General features: G+C 38.9%; 1 protein-coding gene across 6 annotated transcripts in view; it reads left to right on the forward strand.

Annotated features, from left to right (window-relative positions):
• ADCY1 (adenylate cyclase 1) overlaps nt 1-26195 on the forward strand; it is a 163250-nt gene that overhangs the window by 106635 nt on the left and 30420 nt on the right. For 4 of the 6 annotated variants that reach the window (XR_011139776.1, XM_068936073.1, XM_068936074.1 and 1 more), the window contains 5 exons: nt 11425-11580; nt 15468-15662; nt 17674-17771; nt 21179-21263; nt 24765-24854. Coding sequence is in view for 5 of the 6 variants with exons in the window: in XM_068936073.1 (XP_068792174.1) it covers nt 11425-11580; nt 15468-15662; nt 17674-17771; nt 21179-21263; nt 24765-24854 (624 nt within the window). In the remaining variant the exon portion in view is untranslated. The remainder of the gene's footprint in view (nt 1-11424; nt 11581-15467; nt 15663-17673; nt 17772-21178; nt 21264-24764; nt 24855-26195) is intronic. The other 2 variants (XM_068936076.1, XM_068936077.1) reach the window with 2 other exon arrangements.

Genomic DNA, 26195 nt, shown 5'->3' on the forward strand with positions numbered 1-26195 from the left:
TCCTATCCTAACTGTTCTTCCCCCAAAATTTTCTTAAGCTCCCCTCTCCCTTTAGCCTCTTCCTTTTGTCAGAGCCCTGGAGATGTACAGGGGAAAGAGGAGTAAGTCAGTGCTGCTGTGGAGGGACAATAATATTTTCTGCTCTTGTCTTCTCTTTGGTGGAGAACCGAAAATGGAAAGTGTGGTGGAAAGAATAAGGTAAGAGAAGATTGTAGCTCATTTGAGCAGGAACGTCCCTCCTTAGATGTTGCTCAGGATTTAGCCACACCCGACAGAGAGATGGATGTGACTCCTTGCTCTAGGCATATCTTTAAGGATAAGGAGAACAGAGGACCAGCAGTGTGATGGTAGTTTCTTGAGTCTCAGCATGTGGTGAACTTTGTGACAGCTGCGTTCAAACAGGTTCATGTACAGTTACACCTTTCTTCCTCGAGCCAGTTACTGAGTGCACCTCAAAAGTAAATCCTAAAAAAGGTGGAAATTTCATCCCATTGGAATTATCCACTGCAAACAACTAGGCAATGATTCTGTCTATGGCAACCTTTCATTCTGCTACAAAAACATTTTGTGACCTCAGTAGGAGCCTTGAAAGTCCATAATCGTCATTTAAACACGTTCAGTTTGTTCCAACCTTTTCCACATCAAATGAGGCTTACCTCACAAGTCATCTTCCGTAACATGTTTACAGGTCAAGAGGAACTTTATTGCTCTTTATCTCTGTCAGACAACTTAGGATACAGACTTCTGCATGCTTGTCTCCTGGGACTGCCTAAACAAGTTTCATTCAGGGATTTGACCTTTGGGGGAAAATTACAATATCCATTTGTAAAAGTAAATACGGAAGCAGTAAGGAGGAGGTTTTAAAGTCATGTCAAAGCTCCATGCTTGAGAGTGTTAGCTAGCCTTCCATGAATGGATATTTGACAGAAGTGGGACCAGGGAAAACTTCTGGGGGATGTGGGGGGTCCAAAGGTTAGAAAACTGAGCTGGAAACAGAGAATCTTGAATTCCAGGCCTACAGTCAGTTTCCTGGTCTCTGCTTGATGACTCAGGGAGTTTTTTACAGAAATATTAGGGTGATATTTGAATCAGGAAGTGAAAACTCCCATTATTTTATCCTGGAAGGGCTGTTGCAAGGGCTTTTTATGCAGTTCCTCTAAAACATCTTGTTATTGGAGAGATGAAGTGTTCTCATCCACTGTGAAAATCATATAATCTCATGGTTTGTTCTTCTGCTGGTATATACGGCTAAATTAGTTCTTACACAGTATGAAAAAAAATAGCCCATGCTACTTAGTACTACTGGGCTGGATTCTGTTTCCCTAGTCACTGAGAGTTTTTCTGAAACCAGACTTAATTTCCAAATGAACCAATACTGATATGGAAGAAGTAGTAAGGCAGGAGTTAAAGATGTAATAAGAGAGGAGATTTGTTGCTTATCGGTGCTAGATTTATTTGCCTTGTTTCTCTGCTGCTTTCGCTCCTACTGTATTATAGAAAGGATTTCATTTCATATTGAGACAAGAAATAAGAACTGAATTTCAGGAGAGTGTTGATAGGTTGGTGCACAGAGAGAAGTGGAAAGGAGGGGGATAAATAATATAGACAACCTGTCTTCTGTCAACTCCACTATATAAGACTGTGATTGAGGAATTCACATATTCAAGTAATCCAGGCCAGCACGTTTTATGTGCAAGGATGAAGACTAATAGTAGGTGAGCATGCGTTTCTTTGTGTTTGCAAGGAACATGGTGGCTACTTAGAAACTACTGATCAGTTTGTCATCTGCCGCAAAAACCAAACGGCATCTTCTTCATTACGGTGTCCCTGACTGATTCGTGGAAGTGGCAGATGCTGCCGTACAGCTTGGCTAGCAACATTAGCTCTCCGGTATGCATCAATGGAGTGTCTGGGAAACTGGCAGGAAAAAAACACTTCATGAATTTTACTGGTATTGACTGGCTTCTCCACTAGGCTCACAGATCAATCAGTGTGTCACATTGCAGTTTGTCACAGTACATCACAGCCTTCCTTGGCCTCTGTATACTGGCATACTGGTTGTTGGACCTCAAGCTACTAATAAATATATTCGCAATAGCATATTTACCTTCAAAATAAATACCTGCTGTCCCCTCCTACCTAGATTCAACCATTAAACCTTCGGAGAGTTAGAAGGCTGCCCCTGTAGCACAGACAAGATCAAGTATCTTTAGGTGAATTCAGGTATCTGCTGGTTTAATACTGTATTTCTTCCTCTGGAGCCTTAGCTGAAATACAGCCACATTTTTTATTCTTTATGCATCATCTCTGACATTAATATGAACTGACTTGAGCAGGTATGATGCCAAGAGGAATGAAAATCAATGTTATCAGCAACAGATGGCCAAGAATCTGTTGAATTTGAAAGGTAAATAGGCCCAGGGTAGTGTTTTTTTTTTTTTTTAATTTAGAAGATATATACCCCACGTTCTTCCATATTTGGTCTAACAGAATGATCTTTCATCACAAGGATCATATAAGCCAAGACTGAGGAGAACAGTATATGAAGACTCATTCATGTACCAGTTACATTTTAAATGGGAGCAGATTATAAAATATTCACAACTTTTAAATCTTTTATTGAATCCACCAAAGATCAGAATTTTGTGGTCTGATGTGATTGCCGGCTTGTTATATAGGCTAGCAAGTGAAAGGGCACTTACAAATGGCCACTGAGTGAATTTTTATTTTCTTTTTATTTTGTTACAGTGTTTATTTTAGTGGAGATGATGTTACTCTATTATTCAGCAATAATTATGCAAGTTTGACAGTCTAGCATTTACCTTCTAAACCTATTTAAATAATTCATCTGATATCCAAAGGCATGCAGCACTGTTTCAAATCAAATCCAATCTTTTTACTGGGCTTCATAGTTACAAATTCATGCAAAAGTATTTTTTAAATATAATATAAAATGATATAAGGCTCTGCCAAAGTTTCTAGTTCTGAAAATGCCAACACATTTCTTTAAGTAAAGTTTAATGAGTTCTTCATGATACAGTATACCGATTCCAAAGCATAGTGATGTGGCCAAAATATTGCACGGATACAAAATTTGAAAGGTTTGGTAAAAGTAAACAGCCACAAGTCTGAATACATACATGAATGTCTTGGACATTTAAACCGGATTTGATGATGTGAGAGAAACAAATTTCTTTCTCATATATCAAATATTCACAAGATCCAAACTCTGTGCTTTAGATATATGGACATTCTCTTACTTTTCAGAATGTTCTACCTTTCTGAAATACTGTGGATGTTATTTCAGAGGAGGAAAAGAAATAAATCTAGGCCACATCCTGTCGATCTCAGAGCTCATTACAAGAATTCTCTACCTCCACTTAGATCCAGCTAAATAAGTTTCTCCATTAATGATTCCCCAGTAATCTATCTGACTTATCCTGCTCTGACTTTCAAGTTATGTGCTTAGAATTAAATTTTAGAGTGGCTCTGGCTTTCACCGTACTTCTTTCTTTGATTCATTGGTCTTTCATTACAACCACTGGAGTTAGTCAGTGTACCTTTGCCTCAGGTTTACCTCTGGCATGTATTCTAGCTGGTTCCCAGATGCACAGCTTGAAGTCGTGAGCTTAGCTGGACCCTCTGCTTAAATTATGTATTTGCTCTGGGAAGTACTGTTCTCCTGCAGCGTAGCACATCCTAAGGTTTGGCCACAACCTCAGTGATAGCCAGGTGATTTTGTTCTTGGCCTGACTTCTTTGTATTTGTTGCAGTAATTCACTCTCTGCCAGTACCAGTCTAGTTTTGAAAAGCCTTGTTAACTTCACTAGCTGAGAAAATAGCCCAGCAGATTTTATTATGCAACATTCCCAAGATAGTTTTACAGATAGTCAAGCAGCGGTCAGAAATGATCAAATTTCAGTGAGGTGAAAGATTTTTCAGAGTATTTTAATGGTTGCATTTACAGGAATGGACCTGCCATCATTGTTACTCGTTGCTAGGTTAAAGCAACCTGCTTCACTGAATAACTTTGCAGGCTCCAGAGCTAAGGCTAAGACAAATATTTCCATCGACCATTAACAGGAAACAAGACAGCTGTGTCCACTAAAGGGCATTATAAAAATTATAAAAAACGTAAGTAAACAGCATAGGTACATTTTATAAGTGATTACTATATATTCATAAGTGTTTCCTGTAGGTTCATAAAAGTCTCATGGATTTTTAAATTGTACCTCAATTATAATGAATAATTAGCTTCCAATCACCATCTGCAGCGTTTCTACTAATGTGCTAGTGAGTTATTCACCAACTAACTGTGTATTTGAAGATGTTCATTATCTTTTATTTGTGGCAACATAAACCACGTGGTATCTGCATCTAATGTTTGAATAGCGCACGTTGATGGACGCTCATGAAAAGTCACGTTCAGAGTGATTACAACATCTGTTCTTCACCCCTTGGAAACTGTTGTAAAATGAATTTAATGGAAAAAAAAAAGATTGAAATGACAGAAAAAAAAAGGACACATTTATGTTCACTTTTTCTCTGTTTAAATATTTTGAAAGGGCTAGCATTTGCCCTTCTTGCTGTACCCTCTGCATGCGCAGCTGGGCCAGACGATCCCAGACAATTCTTTCTCTAGCTCTGACCGCCCTGTTCTGTTAGCTGAAATCTCTCGGCAAGACTGTGACCACTCTGAAAATCTCAGGTGAAAGGGTCTAGATTTTTTTTTCTTTCCTAAGTTCTCATCTAGTAGCAAGGAAGTAAATACTGGTTACGTTAATGTTTCCAGTCTGGTTTGCTGTGGTAAAGCATTCCCAAAACATTCCAAAGTAGACTACTGAAATTTTTATTTCATTTGTATCCAAAAACTAATTATAGCCAAACCCAAATACAGGCAGATGAAAACAGAAGTTAAAGCAATAGCTGGGGAAGTGTCTTCTGATTTTAGGAAAAATCTGTTGAAAACTTCAAGAAAGTTCGAGAATCCTGTCAATAAGAAAACATAACTGAGGAGCATCCTTTGGAAAATTCTGTTTAAAAGTTAAAAACGGATGTAAATGTCAGAAATATCTAAAGCAATTATCTACAGCACACACCTGTGGCATAATTTATCATGAACTAGAGTTGCATTTAACAGCTCAAAAGGTTGATCAGTTAATTTCTTTGACTCATGATCTAATAGGCAGAAATTCAGCAACCTGAGATTCGTTCTAGCTTGCCTGACAGCAGCTGCAAGAAAAGTGGCAAAGGCTGTCACATCACTGTCATACTTTGTTGTTTCATCTGGCATAAACAGATGTGATTTTAAACTTCCTGCGTTGCAGCCCTGTCACCAAGGAGTAGCTGGAAAGTAAACACATTTTCTATCACTCTGCTGCTTGAAAAGGCAGTATTTTTGACTTGGAGTATAGCATCCTCATCTACTGTTAATCAGCCTAGCTTTGTTGTATGAAGCAGATGATCTTTCTTCTATGTTAAAATAAATTACTAGGCTCCATGTCTTTCTGCCACAAAGCAACGGATCTTTGTCTTCTTATGTCTTTGCTGTGGCTGATTTGATTTTTTTTTTTTTTTCCTCAGCCAGTGTGGAATGAATTTTATGCAATATAGCACAGAGCAAAAAACACAGAGCAGACATAACTCTGTCAGCATTCAGAACAGCTCTTAGTCTTCAGGGATAGGCAGAGGGTTGGGGGTTTTTTGTTTCTTATTTTTATTTTTTGCTATTTAGCCGAGCATATCTTGCACTAAAGTGTTCACTTTGAATCAGAGGTCTCTCAAGCATAAAATAGCCACATACAGAGACTTCACAAATTTAGGATCTGATGCAATATTTTGTTGTAAATGGGGCTTCATTCATGATTGCTTTTGTGCTGGTATAGGTGGGATACACAGTTACTACATGTGCTTGCCATTAGAATTTGTCTGTGAATCACTGCTAACAACTAGCATGTCTCACATGCGCATCTGCTCATATACGCTCTTGAGATTTGTTCTACCGTGTCTTAAAAATTCTTTCATCTAATGTTTTAAAGTTACTGCAATTTGATATATATGAATTAATCAGATTTTTGACAGCAGGTTATTGCAGGACTTTTCTGACATATTTATAAGGTTTTGTCTTGGTGAGGAAATAGAACTAAATAAGATAGAACTAAACTATAACTAAATAATAGCACTAAAACTACTGCACTTTATTCTTTTGAATTTATAATATACATTCAAATTGAGGTTCCATCTATATTTGTAGGAAACCTCCTTCTCTACAAAGTAAATTTAATGGAATCGCTCTAGTTAGGTCTACATGAACACGTTGGGCTGTTCTCAAATTCTTTTCCTTTTCAAGCCTGCTAAATTTTTGTTTTCTTCAGAGCACTTGCAGCCCAGTAAATCCATCCACCTTGCTAGCAGTTCCCTAGGACTTTCTGTACCTGGCTATAGTAAATTTATCCAGTCCACTTTGTCTCAAGAAAGTCTTCATAGTTTGCCAGCTTTCTGGACTAATTCGTTCTCAGAGTATTTTGACGTTAGTGACGTTTGTTTACCAGTACTTTTGTAGCGGGAGAGCTCTGACTCAAACTCCACTATTTAAGAGACTGGAGAGCTTTGTAATAAATGCAGGGCGTGCAAAGGCTCTCCTAGCTACTCAGAGAAACTTTCTTTTTTGCTAGCATGCTGCAAGCATAAGTATGTTTGGCAAAAACGCTGTAGTTTGAAATGCCCGAAGTTGGGCGTCCGAGTCCGTAGCTGGGCACGCACTGCTGGTTTCTGTTTCCTAAGAGGTGATGACGGCCTGCAGCTGCCACTGCTGTCAAGTCTGGGTGAGCCTGGGGTGCTTGGTGCTCTGAACGTCTGACAGCTCCCACTGAGGAACCGAGCTGGAGACCTGAATGCCTAACTCGGGCATTCCAAGTTTTACTGTGCTGGTCGTAGCAGATCTGATGCAGCAGATAGACTCGGCCGTTCAGTGGGAGCTCTGGTTCGTTTCTGGCTGGGGGCTGATCCATCCATGACTGCGGCTTTACGTTGCCCAGGTTGTTAGCGCGTGCGTAGCCCAGCGTTGCAAGTGGGGCTGCTTGTGCCACCCTGGAGCAAGCGAGAGGCAGGAAAGAGGCTCACGGTGCGCGGGGTGTGTTACTCTATGGCTTCCAGATCGGTCCTGTGGCTAATGCCGTGTTACCAGTGTGGCAGCCCACAGCTTGGAAATGCTCTGGTTTTACATCACTGCCACTGGTGGTGGAGTTAATGTTTTCTTTTGACTTCTTTTTCTTCCTCCAGAAATGTGGAATCTGTGGAAGGGAGAAATACAGGGAACTGGTAAAAGATTTTTCTCAGTCCGTGATCTTCCAGAAATTATTTTAACTTCTGCAGCTGCTTTAAAACATTTTCTGTATCTGTGTTGAGAAAGCAGGTACACTGCTGTGAACAGTGAAGCTAGGAATTTGTCTTATAGAAGCGGCATTATGTACTGGTGAAAAACACTAATATACTTTTCTGAGGGTTAGCTGAGAAGTAATAAGCAAAATCTATAACAAGAGCAGTAAAGAGGGATGGAAAAGCAAATGCCTAATGATTTTGGGCATAAGAATTAAAAAACAAATGACGTTTGCTCACCTATCTCAGGACAAGGTAATACCCAGCAAAGTTCAATAGCTTGCAGGTAGTAATGGAGCAGATACTGCTATCAAGAGACATAGTCCTGCCTAACTGAAGATTGAAAGCAAGGACAGACACAGGGTGTAGCATTTATGGCTTCTGTTAATGTATTTTGAATGTCATTAGCATCTTCTTTCCCATGCCTTTTTAAGCACCAGGGTTGAATACAGTCAGGGGAACAGCAGTCTGCTGCTGTTTCTGAGAATCCCAGATAAGCAGCAGTGAATCCCTTACCAGTGTATTACAAGAGATTCAAACACTGGGGTGTTTTCCCAGAATTTTAATCAATGATTGTTTGTTTTCTGCATGCTCACAAAGCTTTAGATACTCTCTCTGGCTGCTTTCATACTGCTCTGGTAGAAAATCCCAGCTCTTAACCTGATTTGCTGGCTGTGTTGCAGCAAACAAACAACCTTTCCTAAAATTATGAAGCAAACGAACAGAGAACAGAATAAGGGATGATCCCTAGGGTCAAAACAAGAAGTGTGAATGTAAAATGCATTGACAGAATGAGCTGGAATGAGAATGCTGCAGTCCAGCTTTCCTGTAGTGCTAGCCTGGAGCAAGTTCAGAGAAAAGGCAGAGTGAAAGATGGCTGGGTTTTTTTTAAGTCTGTTTCAATAGACTCTGCCGCGTTTCTTGTTATTATCAGAGGCTTACTGCAGAAGGTGAGCTCACTGAAATATTCTGCTACGAATTTCATTGTGGCAAGTGTGCTTTCTGCTGTAAAAATAGTATTAAAAAATTAAAGAGCTGTTATTTATGAGATCAAAGTGGGATAGAATTCCTTTCTTTATGTGTGTTTTTATGCTGTCGATATAATAACAGAATGGAAGTTCTTTGGTCCCAGTGCAGAACCTCTATGCCCTGCAATCACTAGATAAAAAAAAAAAAAAAGCCATATATAAATTATAGGTGATCCGGGAACTGCCAGGGTGCCCTGCTGTGTGCGTTGCAATGTCACTTGGGTGATTGGGGCCTAGGCCTGCAGCGAAGAGCAGATTCCATACACGTTCCACTCGTTTTCGTAGAATCGGATGGTACTTTAATTTGGAAGGGCCTTTGGAGGTCTTCTGCCGAAACCCCTGCTCAAAGCAAGGCCAGCCTTGAAGCTTGATCCAATTTTGAAATTGCACCAGGCTGCTAAGGGCCTTGTCCAATTGAGCATTTCGAGCATTTCCCATGACGGAGATCCTGCAGCCTCTCTGGGCAACCTGCTACAGTGTTTGGCCACCCTCAGGGTTAAAAATTCTTTTCTTTATGTCTAAATGGAATGTCCCATGCTTCAACTTATATCTGTTGCCTCTTGTCCTTTTTCTGTGCATCTCTGGGATGAGTGTGGGTGTGCTGTCTCTATAACTGCTGTTTAGGCAGCTGAAGACACAGCTATTAGATCCCTCCTTAGCCCTCTCTTGCTCAGGCTAAACAGACTGAGCTCCCTGAGGCAATTTTCATATGTCACATGCTTCAGCACCCTAATCATTTTGGTGACCCTCTGCTGAACTCTCTCCAGTTTGTCCGTGTCTGTCTTGTACTGAGGAGCCCCAAAACAGACACAGTACTCCAGTTAATTTTGAGTGATCTGAGTTGAAAGACTTTGATTTGAATCAGCTGTATTTCCAACATCCAAAGGTTGTACACCATTGAAATAACACATGCTGATAAACTCTACAAAAGACCAGAACAGTGGATGGTGTCAGCCAAAACTGTTTGCTCTACCTACTTCTTCGAAGACATATTCAGGAATACATAAAAATATATGTGTTTGAGGGAAAGCCATGTGTGCAGGGAGCACAGTGCCTGAGAGAAAATGTATTCACTGAAAATTTTCAGGCTTCTGATTGTTCTCAGAAATGCAGCTGCTGTGTTGCATCGAGGAAAGTTTAAATTCTGCTCTTTTTGTAGGACTTCCAGTCCATGCGGGAAACTATGTTTATGTCCATGTACTTGCCTTTCTCAGTCATGCCTTCTTAGATCTTTTGCTAGCAAGGTGTTGTACTTGGTCTTTGCCACTCTTGCATCTCCTCTGTGGCGATTGCTTAATGGCACCTTCAGAAAGCCTCTGAAGCTCTCTCTACTCCTCTTAAGAGCATCTTTTCTGAGCTAACCTAGTGGAGTCCTAAAAATGAAGATATACTAGCCAGAAGGTCCTCAAAAGAGAGAGTTCATACTGGAAATCTCTTAATGGAGATCTTTTTAAGCTATATTTAATCGAGAAATTATGCATTACACTAGTGTCCTTTTAGACTCCAGCTGGTGATTGTGCAGCACAGTGCAGGTTATACTACCTGGCTTTATTCACCCCTTCAGTGCACAATATAGTACATGTGCAAACTTAGGAACCTTTCCCCATTTAAAATGTCATATGCTTATAACAATCGTATGCTAATGAAAATGTGCAACTATTCTTACAGAAGTCTTTTTGTTTATCATGGTTACAGTGTAAGTGACTGAACAGAGCACTGGTAGCTCAGTAGGATACGCTGTTGATTCTCTAGAAAATGCAAATACGCAGTTGTAGGTGTTAAACAGTATAGCAAACCAATATCTGAGATGCCATTCAGGATATAAGCATGGGGTCCTTTGCCCAGACTCTCTGAATTTAGATATCCATGAAAAAATACATTAAGCAAATGCTTCCAATTTACCTCACTCTTTATTCCTTGATCATTTAAGCAATTATGTAAAGTACTCTGGTAAGTCGTAATATTGTAAAGACTGGACAGCAAATCCTCAATGCTGTTTGTCTTTTAGAGAGCATTCAAAAAATGATTTTGGAGTGTGATTTGCTCTGTCTTTTGTATTTAGGAACACAGGGACCAAATCCTATTTTGCTTCTTAATTATCATTTTGCTCCAGAATAAAACGATTTTACAAGCCTCTGTTCCTATATTGTGATAGTATGGGGTGCTTTCACGTTTCTCATGAATGCTGTTCACGTGCAATAAGCACGAGTAAGAATGGTTTAAATGCCAAGGGTAGAATAAAGGATGTCCCTTAATCTGATCTATGAAAGCATTTGAACAGGTACTTGAGGTATACTAAAGTCAGCACGAGTTAAACACAGGCTTAAAAGTTAACCAAGAACACATTTGTCCTTGCTGAACTGGGAGCTCTATGGTAAAGAGAGTAGGTTGTACAAAACCCTGTGAGAATAATTCTCTATGGTATAATGCTTCTTGCTTTGAAGAAATATGTAAGATATAATCACAGTACCTCAAAGTCTCCTTTTAGGTCACACGTGCACATGCATCTTTAAAGCAAAAGCTATCCTCTTCTGCTTTAATGGGCTTCTCAGTGGCTAATTTAAGAGAATAAATAAATAAGAAAAAGACTGAAATGATATATTTTAAAAGCAATTAATAAAAATGCTAATTTCCTCCTTATTTTTTCCTCTTTGTTTTCCAGAGATTATTTTAAGGTTGAAGAAATACAAATATTGCCTCTTTTGTGTTTGTTATTAATGTGCTTTTTTATAGCCTTCATTTCTATAGGAAAACAGTTTCCAAAACGTTGGGTATGTGCTTAAATACCATCTATTCCATAGTTTTTATGGATAAATAGTTTTTTTAACTTCAAGTTAAAAAAGTGAAGTAGTCTGCACCTGCGAATATAAGATGTTTATCAAGACGGCTTGCTTCTTAATCAGAATACTATATTATGATATTCTTTGTTCTGACCACTAGATGGTGTCAATGTCTGTAGGTACATATATCTGCATGTGACTATAATCACAGTTATGAATATTATTCTTCTGACCAACAGATATTTCCTGGACTGATTCTCTCAGACATAAAGCCTGCCAAAAGAATGAAGTTCAAGACAGTCTGCTACCTGCTCGTTCAGCTCATGCACTGTCGTAAGATGTTTAAAGCGGAGATCCCTTTCTCCAATGTCATGACATGCGAGGATGACGATAAGGTAATTCCTGTGGGCTCTTTGGGCTTGGGTTTTGGGACCACGGGAACCAGCCTTGCTCTGGGAAGACCTGAGGTGACCTGGCCAGCTGATAGTGGAGTTTCTGGGGATCCTCCTGGACCTAGAGCCATCTGGTGCGCACAGCAACGGGAAATACATGTAAGGGTCTCATGGTGGAGATGAAGCTCAGGTATAACCAGTCTCAAATTTGAAGCTTTTTTTGCCTGAGCCAGCACAGACGGCCTCTGTGGCTTCTGTTGAAGGCTTCTTTCACGTAAGTTAGAGTTTCTGAGGCTACTTACGCAGTTACCAAGAGCTAGTCTTTCGTATCTTGAGTCCACCACAGCTTCAAGCTGATGGCATCAAATGTAAAATAACAGTAATTTTGTATTGCTAGGTGGCTCCCTAAAGAGTGAAAGGTAAGTGATTTGTACAAGAGGTTACTCTTAGTCCCTAATAGAGATACCAAACATGGTAGCCTTGAATGGCAGGTAATGCCTTAACTCATAATTGCTATATCTTGTGTTATTTCCTTTTCTGCACAACCAGAAATTTGTACAGAGGGAAAAAAAAATGTTTGAAGAGTTGCTGGTTTCACTTTCTTTGCCAGCAGGTGGCAATATTACATAGGTTGCTAGTGAGTCCTCCTAGTCAGCAGATGGATTCATCTTGACTGGTTGCTCTACTGTTTTTAGTAAGGAATGTCTATTGAAGATTCAATATAAATATTACCATCAGACAGCATTATAAATTTTCTACTTTGGATTTTGTGTATGCATATGTTTCCTCTGGAGGATAGACTATTCTCTTAGTTCCTTTAGAACACAATTCTAGTGAAGATGTTCAGAAACTCCAAGTTTGCTCTTATAAATTGTTCATAGACAGGGCCAGACATAGCTTGAATATGACCTTTCAGTTGTGAAGTAGTACTGTTCTTTGAATATTTAAAAAAAGTAACTCACACATTCTTTGAAACATGTGCAGTCCTTTATGATGTGTCTTGTGTGTATGCATGCATAAATATGGTAGTATACACAGCAAATCCAGATATGGGTTTGCTAGGGATCTGATGTAAATTTTCTCATGTCAGAACATTCAGAGTCAATTTCTAAAATGCTGTCTTTAACTGAACCAGTTGTTCTTCCAAGTTTTTGAACCTGATGGGGGACTTTTATCATGGAACATGACATAAGGCTTTAATATAAATAGACTGTGTTGCAACCCAGGGTCTCTTCAGAGGTCGTTAGTCTTCAAATCGTGTAAAACTAGTTATGGCTATTAAGGCTTTGAAGCCAGCACAATACTGGAGCATTTATTTATCTGTTTAATTTCCAGCAAAATGCTATATCTTAACCACATATGGGAATCATGTAAGTCTACTGTATGAAATAATATTAGAAAAAAAAGAATAGGAGACCTAGCAAAAATAATTATATGTGAGCAGTAGCTAATTTGATTAAGCACGGTAACTGTAACCCTATTTAGAATAGAATAATCGATAACATAGTTTATTCCATATACGAGAATAACTCCCGTTGTCTATTCTTAGTCCAGATTTTCAAATAAAGAAGTGTTGCTTTTTTTTAAATCAAAACTGTTTTTCTCACCCTCACTACTATGTTGTAGGCATCTATTTCTTTTATAAAAAATCTCTCTCAGGAGAAAATATCTTTATCTAGGGTTAGACACGTTTGTAAGAGTTTATCATTGGTAAACTAAGATTTCTGTTGTAAGCAACAAAGACAGACATTCAGGTTTGAAAGGTCTTATCAATGTATGTCTACAAGAGTATTTTTTCATACTGAAATAATCAGTTCTTACACCACAGACAGCATTACAAATAATGGGATCTGATAGTTTGAAGAAAAATGCTTCAAGTAACCTCATAGTCATTTAATACTGATCTTACCTTCTCTCTACATATGTAGCCAGCAAAACAGGACATGGAAAGGTGTTTTATCTTTGCTAAGATCCATTATCTTTGAGATCACAAAGCTAAGTCATCAGGAAGTGGTTACCCTTTTCCACTGTTCATAAGTATTCATATATCATATACATGTAATACAAACTGATATGTTAGCTAATGGACTACTGTCATCCATTTTAGGTTCAGTGAGGATCTTACAAGAACTGCTTCATGTTGAATAAGACAGAAAACTGCCATTCTTACTGAATTACCTGAATAGTGATCACCACTGTGTTTTATCATCTGATTTATGAGGATATTTTGTAATATAACCTTTAAATGTGGGCTGTTAAATGCTGACTGCTCTGAACCAGTAAATTAAGTGTCTTTTTATAAAAACTTGATGATAGGCACTCTAAAGGGTCTGCTGATTATATCCTGAGCCAAAGGTGTCTTTTCCCCTGAGCAGACTTGTCATATCATGTTTTGAACGGTCTTCTTGAATTCTGCAGGTGTTAGATAAAAAATATCTTTTTAACTCTACAAAAGTAGTTTAACTTGCCTGAATGCACTTATTTTGGAGGGCAAACAAGAGGCACCTTCACTCTTCAGTTGCATTTATGGCATTCAGCTGATAATGGGAGGGGTCTGTGGCCTGGTCCTGGCTTCCTCACATCTTTTACCTTAGGTGGTGATTAGAGATAACACACAGTGTGTGAAGGATGGTCTGAAACTCAGGACGTTCATTACCCACGGTCAATCCCCTAAACATTGTGTTGTGAAGTCACGCTTCTCTCTCTTTGCTCGCTCTTTATGAATCTCAGATTATTTACTTTACAAAGGAATCATTCCTGTAGTAGGAATGGATGGAGATTCAAGCCCAGCACAGTCACTATAGCCTGGCTGTTGGAACCCTTTTGGAAAGTAAGGCTTGTCCCCTTTTGAGGTGAAAAGCATATTTAATTGATGTCTCTTCCTTCCCACTCAATGTGCTAACCATTAAGGTGATTGTTTGGTTTTTCTTTTAAAAGGCTGGCCTACCTCTTTTTTACTCCATGTTTAAGAAATGCTGCAGCTGCAAGAGCATTTTGTGAAGGTCCTGAACCTTTCAGGGTGTGTTAAGGCATGGACAGACATGCTAGTGCTGATCTACGCCTAGTGGTGTAAATTGCACCTCCCTCAGCTGAGGTTACCAGCAGCACGGCTGAGCGTGGTTGACTATCTCTGTGAGTGCCCTAGTCTCTCTCAACAGAAAGTGAGACAGATTGTCTAAAATCCCTTTCAGATATGCTTTGAGACAAATCTTTCGCACTATAAAGAACTGTAAGTGACCATCTTGTCAGTTGTGCTATCATGGAAGACTTAAACCCAGTGAAACGCGGTTGTGGATAACTGATCATTTATTAGACTGCTCCAGCTGGATCTGCAAGTGCCCTCAAAGCATGTCCAAGAGGTCTTAAAAAGAGAGGCACTCAGGTGAGTTAGAAGTAGGAGTACCTGGTATTTTGAACTCTCTCAAGTCGTATGACATATGTGACATATGATCGTTATGGAAGAGGTTAAGAAACATTTTCTTTTCCAGTACGTATTGTTACCTGGAGAGCTTTGGAGAGTAGGACTCTCCAAGAGCTGTGCGTCTCTCTTTATGTAAAAATTGCCAGCTATTTTGCTGAAGTCACACTGATTGGGGTCAGATGGTTTATTTCCTTAGTGGCAGAAAGGCCAGTATGTAAAGGGAATTTCTGAAGATGAGAGTTAAAATTCTGGAATGCAGTGGGAGTTGTGTCATTGATTTTAATGAGATCAGGTTTTCAGCTAAGGAATTTTAAAGAGCTGGTAATCATACTGAGACAAGATCTCAATCTTTTGCAGTGCCCTGCTTAATGAAATCCTCCTCCTGGCTGTGAACTTGAGATAATAAGAATAACAGTAATTAATTCCAATATTAATAAAATATATGCTTCTTTCTTCATCTGTGCTACAGAGGAGAGCATTAAGGACAGCCTCTGAAAAACTCAGGAATCGTTCCTCTTTTTCTACAAATGTTGTATACAATACTCCAGGAACTCGAGTAAACAGATACATCAGCCGTTTGATAGAGGCCCGGCAAACTGAATCTGAGATGGCTGACTTGAACTTCTTTACCCTGAAGTATAAACAAATTGAACGTGAGAATAAAGTAAGTTTCTTCAAATTATTTTTGCTGGTTTTGCTGATGATGGGCCAGCTAGTATTGTTTGCCTGGGTGTTTTCAGACAGTACCTAAACTCTACTCACTGTCTTCAAATAATGTTCTAGACTCTCTCTTAACTAAGAGGAAGACAGTATCTCCACCTTCTGGGGAAGCACTTGGAGGGGATAAAAAGAAAGATCCGTATCTTTCTCCTCATAAAAATCCTCCCCTCGTTATATTACGTTGCCCATGTTTTGGTCTTCCTATTGCTTCCCTGAAGTGCCTGGTCTGTGTCGCCCGTGTAATGATGTCTTGTGGCAGTGTGGCTGTCTCCTCCTTATCTGCTCTGGAGAATGGCAGGCGGAGGCTTCCCTCCGCACATATAGGGTGATAAGGGTCGATCCCACCCGTCCTATGAAATATAAAGAAAAGGCTAAATCTCGGATAAAGGTTGTGATCTCATGCCAGTGGAAAGAGTGCAGGCACTCCAGTTTATAAGTATATATATGGCAGAAGAGTTATCAAAGTAGATAACTCTTTCAGAAACTCTGTTCATTCCTACATTGTGTGGGTTTTGTTTGGGTTTGTAGCTGTATTTTAAGTGAGAAAAAGCAAAAGTAATATGGTTTTGGGTTAATTTGGCAGTAACCTTTAATTTATTTTTCCACTGCAAGTCACGTCATAGTCTAGGATACTATAGGTAGTCCAGATACCTAGATAGTCCAGGATGCTGTTTCAAGTCAGGAGGCTGTGTGCCATATTGGACTGAATTTTATTTAAAGTCTTGAGCTTTAACTTTGATTTCAAGTTTCCATAGTGATTGATTATGGAATTTTTACTATTTGTGGTCAAAATGAATAAAGTTCTTTGTGTATAACAGTTAAGCTATGTGAGGGTTACTGAAGGGAATGGAATGTTTCAGTTCAAGTATATTGTGTCTTTTGGAAATATTTAGAACTTCAACAAATGATCTTTCATGTGGTTGATATTTTCTTTTTTAATCTTGCAACACAAAATATCCCCAGACTTCCAGGAGCTGGCTTGTCATTTCTTAATGCAAAGAATGTTTTCCCAGACAGCTCTGCATTTCACACTTTTACCTGTTTAAAACTAGACACTTGTGTAGCAAGTATTTAACAATAATATGAACATACTATAATCTGGAACCATTTGCTGTAAACTCTATTCCCTGAGAAAATCTTTTGGGGATGTTGCAAGATGCGCTGTGCTACGCTGTACTTGTATTATAGGGTTAGAGTATATGAGATGCTAGCACCAGTTTCTACTTACTTTTAAAAATGATGCATGTATTCTTACTTGGCTGCTTGCCTTCTAAGGTTATAATCACATCCCACTCTCAGTTGTTTTGATATAAAATTAGAATAATTCTATCTAACTGATAGAGTTTATGCTTGTGTAAATGAGATTGAAATCTGGATGTTTCTGAGAAAACACTGACATAATTTTAGCCCCTGAAATGTGGTCTATTGTAAATGTCGTGATTTTTGTGAAATCAGAAGCAATAATTGCTGAAAAATAGGCCTGGAGCTCCCATTAGGAGCTATTTCCAATTCACCCTTCAATGTACTTTTGAGAACAATTCTGGGGACAGTGCCCCTTGCAGGCAGCCTTTGGGGTTTTTGGTGTTGTCTGTGACAGCGCGGTGGAGGAAGGAGGGAGCACCTCCTCCTTCTGCCTCAAAATGCCTGGATGCTTTTTGCTTTGAAAAACAAACTCGTGCCTTGGCCTAGCCCACCTCTGACTAATTCCAAGATGAAAAACAAATGTCTGGACTGATGGGAGCAGCTGAAACAGGTGGTTGTTAAGGAAAACCTTACGTAGACTTGCCTCATCCATTTTTCATGTGAGTTAAGAGATGTTTATTCCTATGTTTTTAAAAGGCTAGAGGCTTGTTCTATTTTAGGCTATAGTTCTTCCTTGCCGAGAATCACTAAGCATGGGTGGATGAGTGTATGTACAGTGCTCACTGTCTTCATCTGTTTCCTTTCTTTAACAGTATCACCAGCTTCAGGATGAGTATTTCACCAGTGCTGTAGTTCTCTCACTAATTCTAGCTGCCTTATTTGGCCTTGTCTACCTTCTGATAATACCACAGTAAGTTCGTGTCTTTTGCCCTTATGATTCCAAGTGGAAAGTCCTCAGGCATCCTGCGCAAATGAAAACATTAAAGTCTCTGCAAGGAGAATTCACACAGTGATTATTAGTGCCAGGTCTGCAGCTTCTCGAACCGGAGAGTCTCTGTTGGTGTATACTGAATCTGACTGTTATCTCTTCCATTTGCCAAAGCAGCCAGGGCGTTAGTCATAGCTGGCTTATTTAAAACAAATTCTTCCCTCTTCTCTTCGTTTTAGTCTTTATAATTTTTGGGAGGATGTGTTTAGAAGAAGAAAATGCTGAAATCTGGGAAACTAAATTTAATTTAAAACATTTCCACACTGAAAATAAAGGTGTTACTGTAACTTTTCTAGATGCATGTGAGCTGGCTTTGAACCAGTTACTTCAGGTATTGGTAGCAACATAGATAAAGCTAAACAGAGCTTATCAGGGACTAAGCACTGAAGTATCCATCCAGCTTTTCAACACAAATTTATAGCCTGCATTGAGCTTTTTGCTATCGGTGCTCTCACTACCCAAGCTGCCTAAAGCAAGGTTAGTTTGTCCATTTATATATGAGCTGCAGTCAGACCTTGGCTGCTCTAAAATAGACATAGCCAAATACTCATGATGCATTTGGGGGTGTATTTTGACTGAGTGCTTATTTCGGAGTGATACAATTTAGCAATTAATTCTGAGTTTTGTCTGTTCTGTATAAATGCTTACTAAAGAAAAAAGAAATTAGACTTTACTTTCTCATCTGAGGGTTATAATAAGTAGGTATAATTATTTTTCAGATTATAAAATGATTAAAAATACCTTTTTTCATATGAGAATATCAAAAACATTCAAAGTTAGATTTTCATCACTTTTACTAGAATTTCAATGGGAATAGAATTGGCCATAGAATAATGCTTTTGAAAATCCCATTATTAGCCCAGCTCTTTTCTATTTACAAATCTCCAATTAGAATAATGCTTACTTTTTATATGGTTTTATCATTTTTAAATGAAAGTTTAAGAGACATCGTTATTGCTAAATGATGATAATCACCATTTAAAGTTGTTCTATAACACCTTTCATCTGAAGAATTCAAAGCCACTTACAGAAATCGTGTAATTACCATAGACCTCTACCGAACAACTGAAGCATGGTAAAGAACTGTCTCACTTTCTTCTGAAGTAAAGTCCCGCTGCAGTACATAGCATTTTAGAACAGCGAAAGACAAAGAATAGTAGCATAGTTGAAACTAGAATGACATTTATTGAATCATATGACATGGCAGGTTTGTAACCTTTCCAAAAAGTAGCATCACTTCTTAAAGACCAGCTGGACAGAAATTCAGTTTAACCGTTAATCTGACAGGCACAGGAGCTCCAGCTGAACCTGACCGCTGAACGCCACGCTGATCGGCGTTCGTGGATTGGTTCATCATTGGTCAGTTAGAAAAGCCAACTGCTGAATCGTCAAAGTTACTTCTTCCACTGTGTATGGGAGGTGTCCTTAGACAATAAAAGTACCAGCCTGTTCTTACTCTTCTGTAGCTGTGACACCAGATGCAACCACAAGCTAGACTGAAACTTTGGAAGTACCATAAAATTTCCCCTCTCCACAAAACTTTGAACTTTAAGTTGCTGATTAGATTGCCAAAAGTGGTTATGAGTATGATGAGAGAATACAACAGCCAAGACAAGTGTAATGTGTTACTATAATGGGAGAGGTGATAATAATAGTGTTTGACATGTATCACAATATTCCAAGGAGGAGGTTCAAAATCTAGAGAGGAGACAACCTTGTAGGAAAGCCGGTTGCTGCATAAATACACAAAAAGCAGTGGGCTTGACATTCTCACAGTTCTTGTGATCATCTGAACAAAACAGTTTCTCAGCTCAAGAGGTATTTATGTCCCCAGATGGAGCTGGTGAAAGTAAGGCTATGTTCCCATCAACCTAAACTGTCCAGTTATGGGGGCATGCATATACCGTAGCCCCTAGAAGCACTGGTGATGAACCTTTCTGATATCCTATGCTGCATTTATTTTTAAAAAACAATGTGACTCTTTGTTGCTAGTGCCAACCCAAATCTCTGTCAGGGTCCAACTTGGAACAAGCTCTGTAGTTTGCTGTAACTGCCTTAAAAGATGCTGTTGCAGTCATACCCCCTCCATTTTTTTTGTAGTGTACCGCCATCCTGAATAAAAGCCAGTTATCTAAAAGAATGGAGGAGCCTGCTGTCTGTTATTACTTGTATTTAGAATTCGCACTGTGACAGCATTTAGAGTCACCTCCCTATTCTGGATATGCATAATATGCAACAGCCTTTTCCCTGCTGGTGTGTTAAGGGGAATTCTTATATGAATTTGGAGTCAAGGTCAAATACTAAGAAATTCTACAGTAGGAGGGACACCCTCTCTTTCTTCCAGTGTTATGATCCTATACTACCAGAAGCCTTTTCTCAGTAACAGTCAAGAGCACATATAAATGCATGCATGCAGCCACAATTCTCATCTGATCTAACTGAGTTCTTCTCACAAGAGTATAAAAAAAGATGTGAAGGTCATGCTATGCTACTGTTATGTAGCCTCATACCCATGGCTGTCAGGGGACCAGGCAATTCCCTAGCATAAATCGGAGCACCAGCACTGGTGGTCTAATTTTTGCCAGATTGTTCACATCCATAAGGTATTATCCCAATAACACAGGCTTGCTGGAGGAAGGAAATGGTGGGCCGGTACCCCTTTTCTTATATAGAGCAGGCATATTTTGGAAGATCAGGAGAAGGAGGATTAAGAATTATAATAATTATCACAGCATCTTTGTGAAATCTAAGATCTTTTTAACCATTGAGAAAGTCTCAAAAGGAGGAGGTTGCTTTGTTTCATTGAAAGAGGCGATCACAATCTGGTCTGATTTTATTTGACTTGTTCAGCGACTGAGTTGACTGACCTCTGATTTCTGTATCTTTGAGGAGAGAAACGAAAAGAAAAGGGTCTGGTATCTGTTATACAACTGCCAAGGCCTGAAGGCCAAGTAATTGGGTTGCCCTCTCCACAAATAGAATATTCTGCATTAACCTAAGATTAGAAAGATTCGCTCCTGAGACACTGTACAGTTGAATTTTTGAGATACTTTGCTCTCCTTGCTAAAGTCCTAGTGGGTATCACATACAAGAACGTTTACACATTTCTTGTTCTTGAGAGCAGCACGTTTTGCTGTCAAATTTGAAGTAAAAGAACAAGGAAAGAAACTACCAGAATTTCCTCTATGACTGTTGGTTTTACAGCAGGAGTGAGGGGAGGGCACCTTCCAGCATTTATCCAACATACCCTTTCAGAATAACCCTTATTCTGTCAGTTCCCATCTGCTATGGAGTTGCACCGCTCTATTTCTGTTGTGTTTTGATTCTAGGAGTACCGTAGTTCTCGTTCTCCTGGTGTTCTGCATATGCTTCCTAGTGGCTTGTATTATGTACCTACATGTCACACGAGTACAAGTAAGTGATTTGAGATTTTATGACTATTCTTTCTTTTGGTGGCGATGCTTTGCTTGTCCTTTGGAACGTGGAGCATCGGTGCCTGCTTCACAGCATCAGAGAGTTTGAAGTCCTGTTCTGAAACCTAATTTATCCTAATTTGTTGCAAAGCTATATGTGAGGAACTCCAGAAAGAAAGAAAATTCCCATGAAGGTATAGTTTTTACATGAGCAATCTTCACAGCAATGCAGAGAGGGTTCTGCGCCATTAACCCTATGCGTTTTCTTTTGCGGCATTTTACCTGAATATCTACCACTAGCTATCGGATCATTCCAGTGCCCAGATAAACAACTGCTTTGACCTGACTTTTTCTCCTTTCTGACTACAGAACGTGCTAGTTGTCCCTTCCACGCTGACTGATGTCTGAGTGTAAAGTCCTGCTAACTTCCTTTCTGTTTTCAAAACTTTTCCTGCCAGAGCTCCCATTGACTGTAAAGGACAATGTTTTACATGCGCACCCCTGGCCTTTACAAAACCTTTTGTAATGATTAATTCTCCTGCATTACATTTTCACAACAGTAATGAAGCGGAAGGACATTTGGTTGTGGTAGAAAGAGAAAACCTGCCAGATCAGAAGAAAGGATTTTATGGTGAAAGAAATCCTTACTGGCTTGATCTAAATTTAGGCTTTTCAGACAAATATCAGGATAAAACACCTACACAGCCACTCAGTTCTGCTGATTAGCACACACTCTGTTTTAGTTAATGCTCTTTGGCAAGAGGAGAGTAATTGTTTTCATGGAAACATAAATAGTTTAATTAGCAGAGTATCTGGTACAGACTAGATCTTTATTTTTAAATTTACACAACTACTTGGAAGTAATTTTGATGATCTCTTTTGTCTCAGAAATGCATAGCAGTTTATCTTCTGTTGTTCTGTGTGTGAGTGCTAGAAATACAGATGAACTTGGTAGGAAATCACTCCTCTTTATGACATTTCTCTGGAGCAGTCAGCAGGTTTTGAATTTATTCCAGACTCCTCTAGTGAACTGAATCGTACCTTACAGGATTGGATTCTGCATTAGAAAAATAAATACAAAAATTCAGATATAGCAGTTTGAAATTGTGTGGAGAAGTTTTGCCTCATAAAATCTGTATAGGAGCGTAAACTGGGTATTCCTCTATTTTAATCAGTCTTTTGGCACTTATCTGCTATTTAGCACTGGGCAAGTAACTCAACTTCTCCATGCTTTTGTATCTCCCTCATAAAATCGCTATAATAAAATTTAACTCTACCAGTTACCTACCGTACAGGGGATCTGACAGCATTTCTTTAGCTAATAATAATTCTGCAAATAAAAGAAAACAAAGAAAATGAAGCTCCAAATGGTATGCTAACATGAAAGAGCTGATGCAGTCTTAGAAGGACCAAACATCAGAAATATAAACTTTTAAATGCCAGATAGAGCTTTAATTGAGACTTGTCTCTCATACTTTGCCTTTTAATGTTTTATTTTCCTTTTTAACCCAATAGACTAACATATCAACTCTTATAACGTATATGCACCACAAAATAAAATGCCTATGTAGTGTGTCAGACCTCTCTTTGAGTCAGCATTTTGCCTTGTCGTTATTAACCATGCGACGTTATCTTCAAATTATGGAGACTCTCAGCATTTTGTTATTACTGCTTTTATCTGTGTGAGTGATAAGGAATTCATTCTTAAATTTCTTCTATTGCAAAATGAATTAATGCAATATGTGTATTTCCTTTGTACAAAATGTTTATAAAGGCGTTTTATCTATATAGATAAAGATGCGCATGTTTCATGTCACATGTGCATAGGATTTCAGTAGAGATGGCTGGACAGCCAGATGGGTGGGCAACTAAATAGGTGAAAAACAATCTGGATGACCAGGTTCAGAAGGTAGTGGTTAATGAGTCATGCTCTACTTGGAGGCCAGTAACAAGTGGAGTACTCCAGGGTCTGCACTGGGACATGTCCTGTTTAATGTTTTTATGAATGCAAATTTTTATTCTACAATATGATCACTGTTTTATTAAAAGTGTTAATCTCTAGATATCCCAGATTATTTTAGTGAAGCTGACTAATAGTTAAGCTAGTTGCTCATGTAACCCATTTAATTTGGGCCCATTCTGTTTTTACTGTGTTTATACAAATCTACTGCTGATATTCATTGGTTATTTCCCAGCTATGTTTATGTGGACTTAATCCATATTGAAGCCAGAGTGTACTTGCAAATCGCATAATACGCATGTTTTTTGTTGCTTCTCTGTTTGCTATGTTCTGATGTTTTGCAGTGCAGGTGAAGCCAATTCACCTGTGACTCTCTGACTTGAACGCAGGTCACACACGTAGTGGAAATTTCTGTGCCTATGTAAAAGAAAGAGGAGGTGTTTCAATGTATGATTTCTGTTGTCTCAAGTGTACAGAAGCCCCTACTCTGTGGCCTGTGGGAAGTCTACATTTGTTGTTGTTGTTACCCAGCAGGTAGACAGGTTTTATTCAAAAGTCATGACTTGCGTCCGAAAATTAATCTTTCTCTTGCTCCATTTGATCACAAGTCAAATCCAGCCTTGATGAATCTGAGTCACCTCCCTTTCAGGAAAAACACAATTGTCCCCCCTTCAAATTTCATTGTTTCCTCGAGCTAATTCTTGCCCCTTGAAGTCACTGAAGAATTCCTGTGGTCTCAAAGACATATTGTGGATACCCTAGATCCCCCTAGATGTCCCAAACACTCCCTGCCAAGGGGAAAAGGAGGAAAGCAGCTTTCCCTGAGACCGGAGTAGATCAGTATGACTAGAACAAGCATAAGTACTAGTGCTTGACAGACTTATGCTTCTTTTCTCACCTTCTGTTACTGGCTTCGTGTGTGCTCACAGCACTTCACACTTCACACTGATGGACTGAGAATAGAAGTGGAGATGAGCAAGAGATTCACAAGACTCCACTCCACTAGACTTTTTTGTCCTCTGCTACTCTTTCTGCTCTGACAAATTCAATATTTTTAATGGATCCTGATAATTAAAACTACCCTGGCTTTTAATGTGACTGTTATAGCAGAAGACAGAAATATCACTCCCAAATTCCATGCTACCACAGTATGTTCTCTTGGATCGCTATCTGGAGCTGATAATTTGCAAGGCAAAAGATGCTTTGTGTGTTTTCCCCATGAAAACAAAATCAAGTGGCGTCCTAACTTAATGTATTCATTGTGGGCAGACATCCTACTAACCTTTCAAAGAATTTTAAGTATAGTGAAAAAATGTATAGTAGTAATAATTTCAAATTTATTATTCTCAAAAATGCAGTTACCTTTAAAACACGTACTCATTTATATAACTGCATGCCTTTTTCATAATCTACAGTGCAGGCAAAATTCCCATATTCTTTCTTCACTTTTTTTTTTTTTTATAGCCCTTTAAACAATAACAACCACACTTTAAAACATATTCTTAAAATCTTTATCTTTAAATCTTTTTTTCTATTCTGTAGTGTTTTCCAGGGTGCCTGACAATACAAATTCGTACCATTTTGTGTATTTTCATTGTGATCTTAATATACTCTGTGGCTCAAGGATGTGTGGTGAGTATTTAAATGAAATATTGCATAGTTTAGCATTCTGTTTAAGAATAACTAATTACAGATACCATTAAATGCATACCACGTTCTGTTCTGTGAATGCCTACTCTTATTATTTTTTATGCTTGCAGAGGACATTTATTTGAATTTAAAGTTCTTTGCTATAATTTAAAATTTCACTGCCATGAATCAGGGTGTTGAGTGGTAAAGCTGTTAGCAAAATGTGCAGATAATACCTAGTCTGTACCTAGTCTGTACCTAACGTTTATATCAGACTTCAGCGTTACATAGTATGCAGATATTATGTTCTTGATGGGAAAACTACTTTTAAATACTCAGCTTGCTTACTAGTTTAATTGCTAATATTTTGTGACAGATAGTGCATGGTGTCAAGCAACATTACTTATTTCTTCATGGCAAATTGCAGAACATATTTCTGTGTAATAACAGCACAACATTTTTAGTCCAGACGGATCAGAAATGATCATGTCTTAAATTCAAGACAATATTGTGTAATGAGATGTTTACCCTGTGCTAATTAGAAGATCCTTTAGCATCTAATACCTAGAAAGCTTCTCTTGTATGACGTGAATTTGCTCAGTACTTCTGAAAAGTGAGCTTCTTTTACTGTAGATGATCAACTAGGTCTCTACATGGTGGAGTTTCATGTCAAAATGGGAGTTGAACTTGCACCTAAATATTTAGCATTTAGTTGGCTTGTAGGATTCCCAACACTCAGTTTCAGTGTTTTGGTTGCTAATGCTAATGAGTGAAACATGTTAAGGTACCCAGAGGAACGAATCCACACAAAAATAGCATGTTAAACACGAATGGAGGTGCTGAGGAGGCAGATGTCTTCATCATGTCTTTTTACGGGAGGCAGGCAGTGCATTCTGAGCGATAGAAAGGTGCTCTTTTCCTGAGGGGTTCACAGTGCTAGTTGAAGCGCCAAGCCCTTTATTTTATATTTTGTGTATTCACTGGTCCTTGAAGGTATCTTGCCAAGCTGATCTCTAGGACCTGGGATCACTGGCAGTGATCTGCCTGTGGATCTCTTGCCTGTGAATTCCAATGGCCTGAGTGAGGGACCAGGAATTACTGATGTTCAGATATTTCTGGGAGGGAATTTCTGAAGACAACTGAGTGAGAAACACACATCCCTAAGCACATAGACATGCATGTGATTGCTAGCATGCCAAGTGCATAGAGATATGCAGTACCTCCAACCGGTCTGAGCAAGGGTTCTGTATATCCAACTTTGCCGTTTAGTCGAATATTATGGTAGCCAAGACTTTTTGTGGCTCAGCCCCAATACACCTTCTGCTTACTTTGACTAAGTGAAGC

This window comes from Struthio camelus, chromosome 2 (assembly GCF_040807025.1).
Source record: "Struthio camelus isolate bStrCam1 chromosome 2, bStrCam1.hap1, whole genome shotgun sequence".
Classification (NCBI taxonomy): Eukaryota; Metazoa; Chordata; class Aves; order Struthioniformes; family Struthionidae; genus Struthio; species Struthio camelus.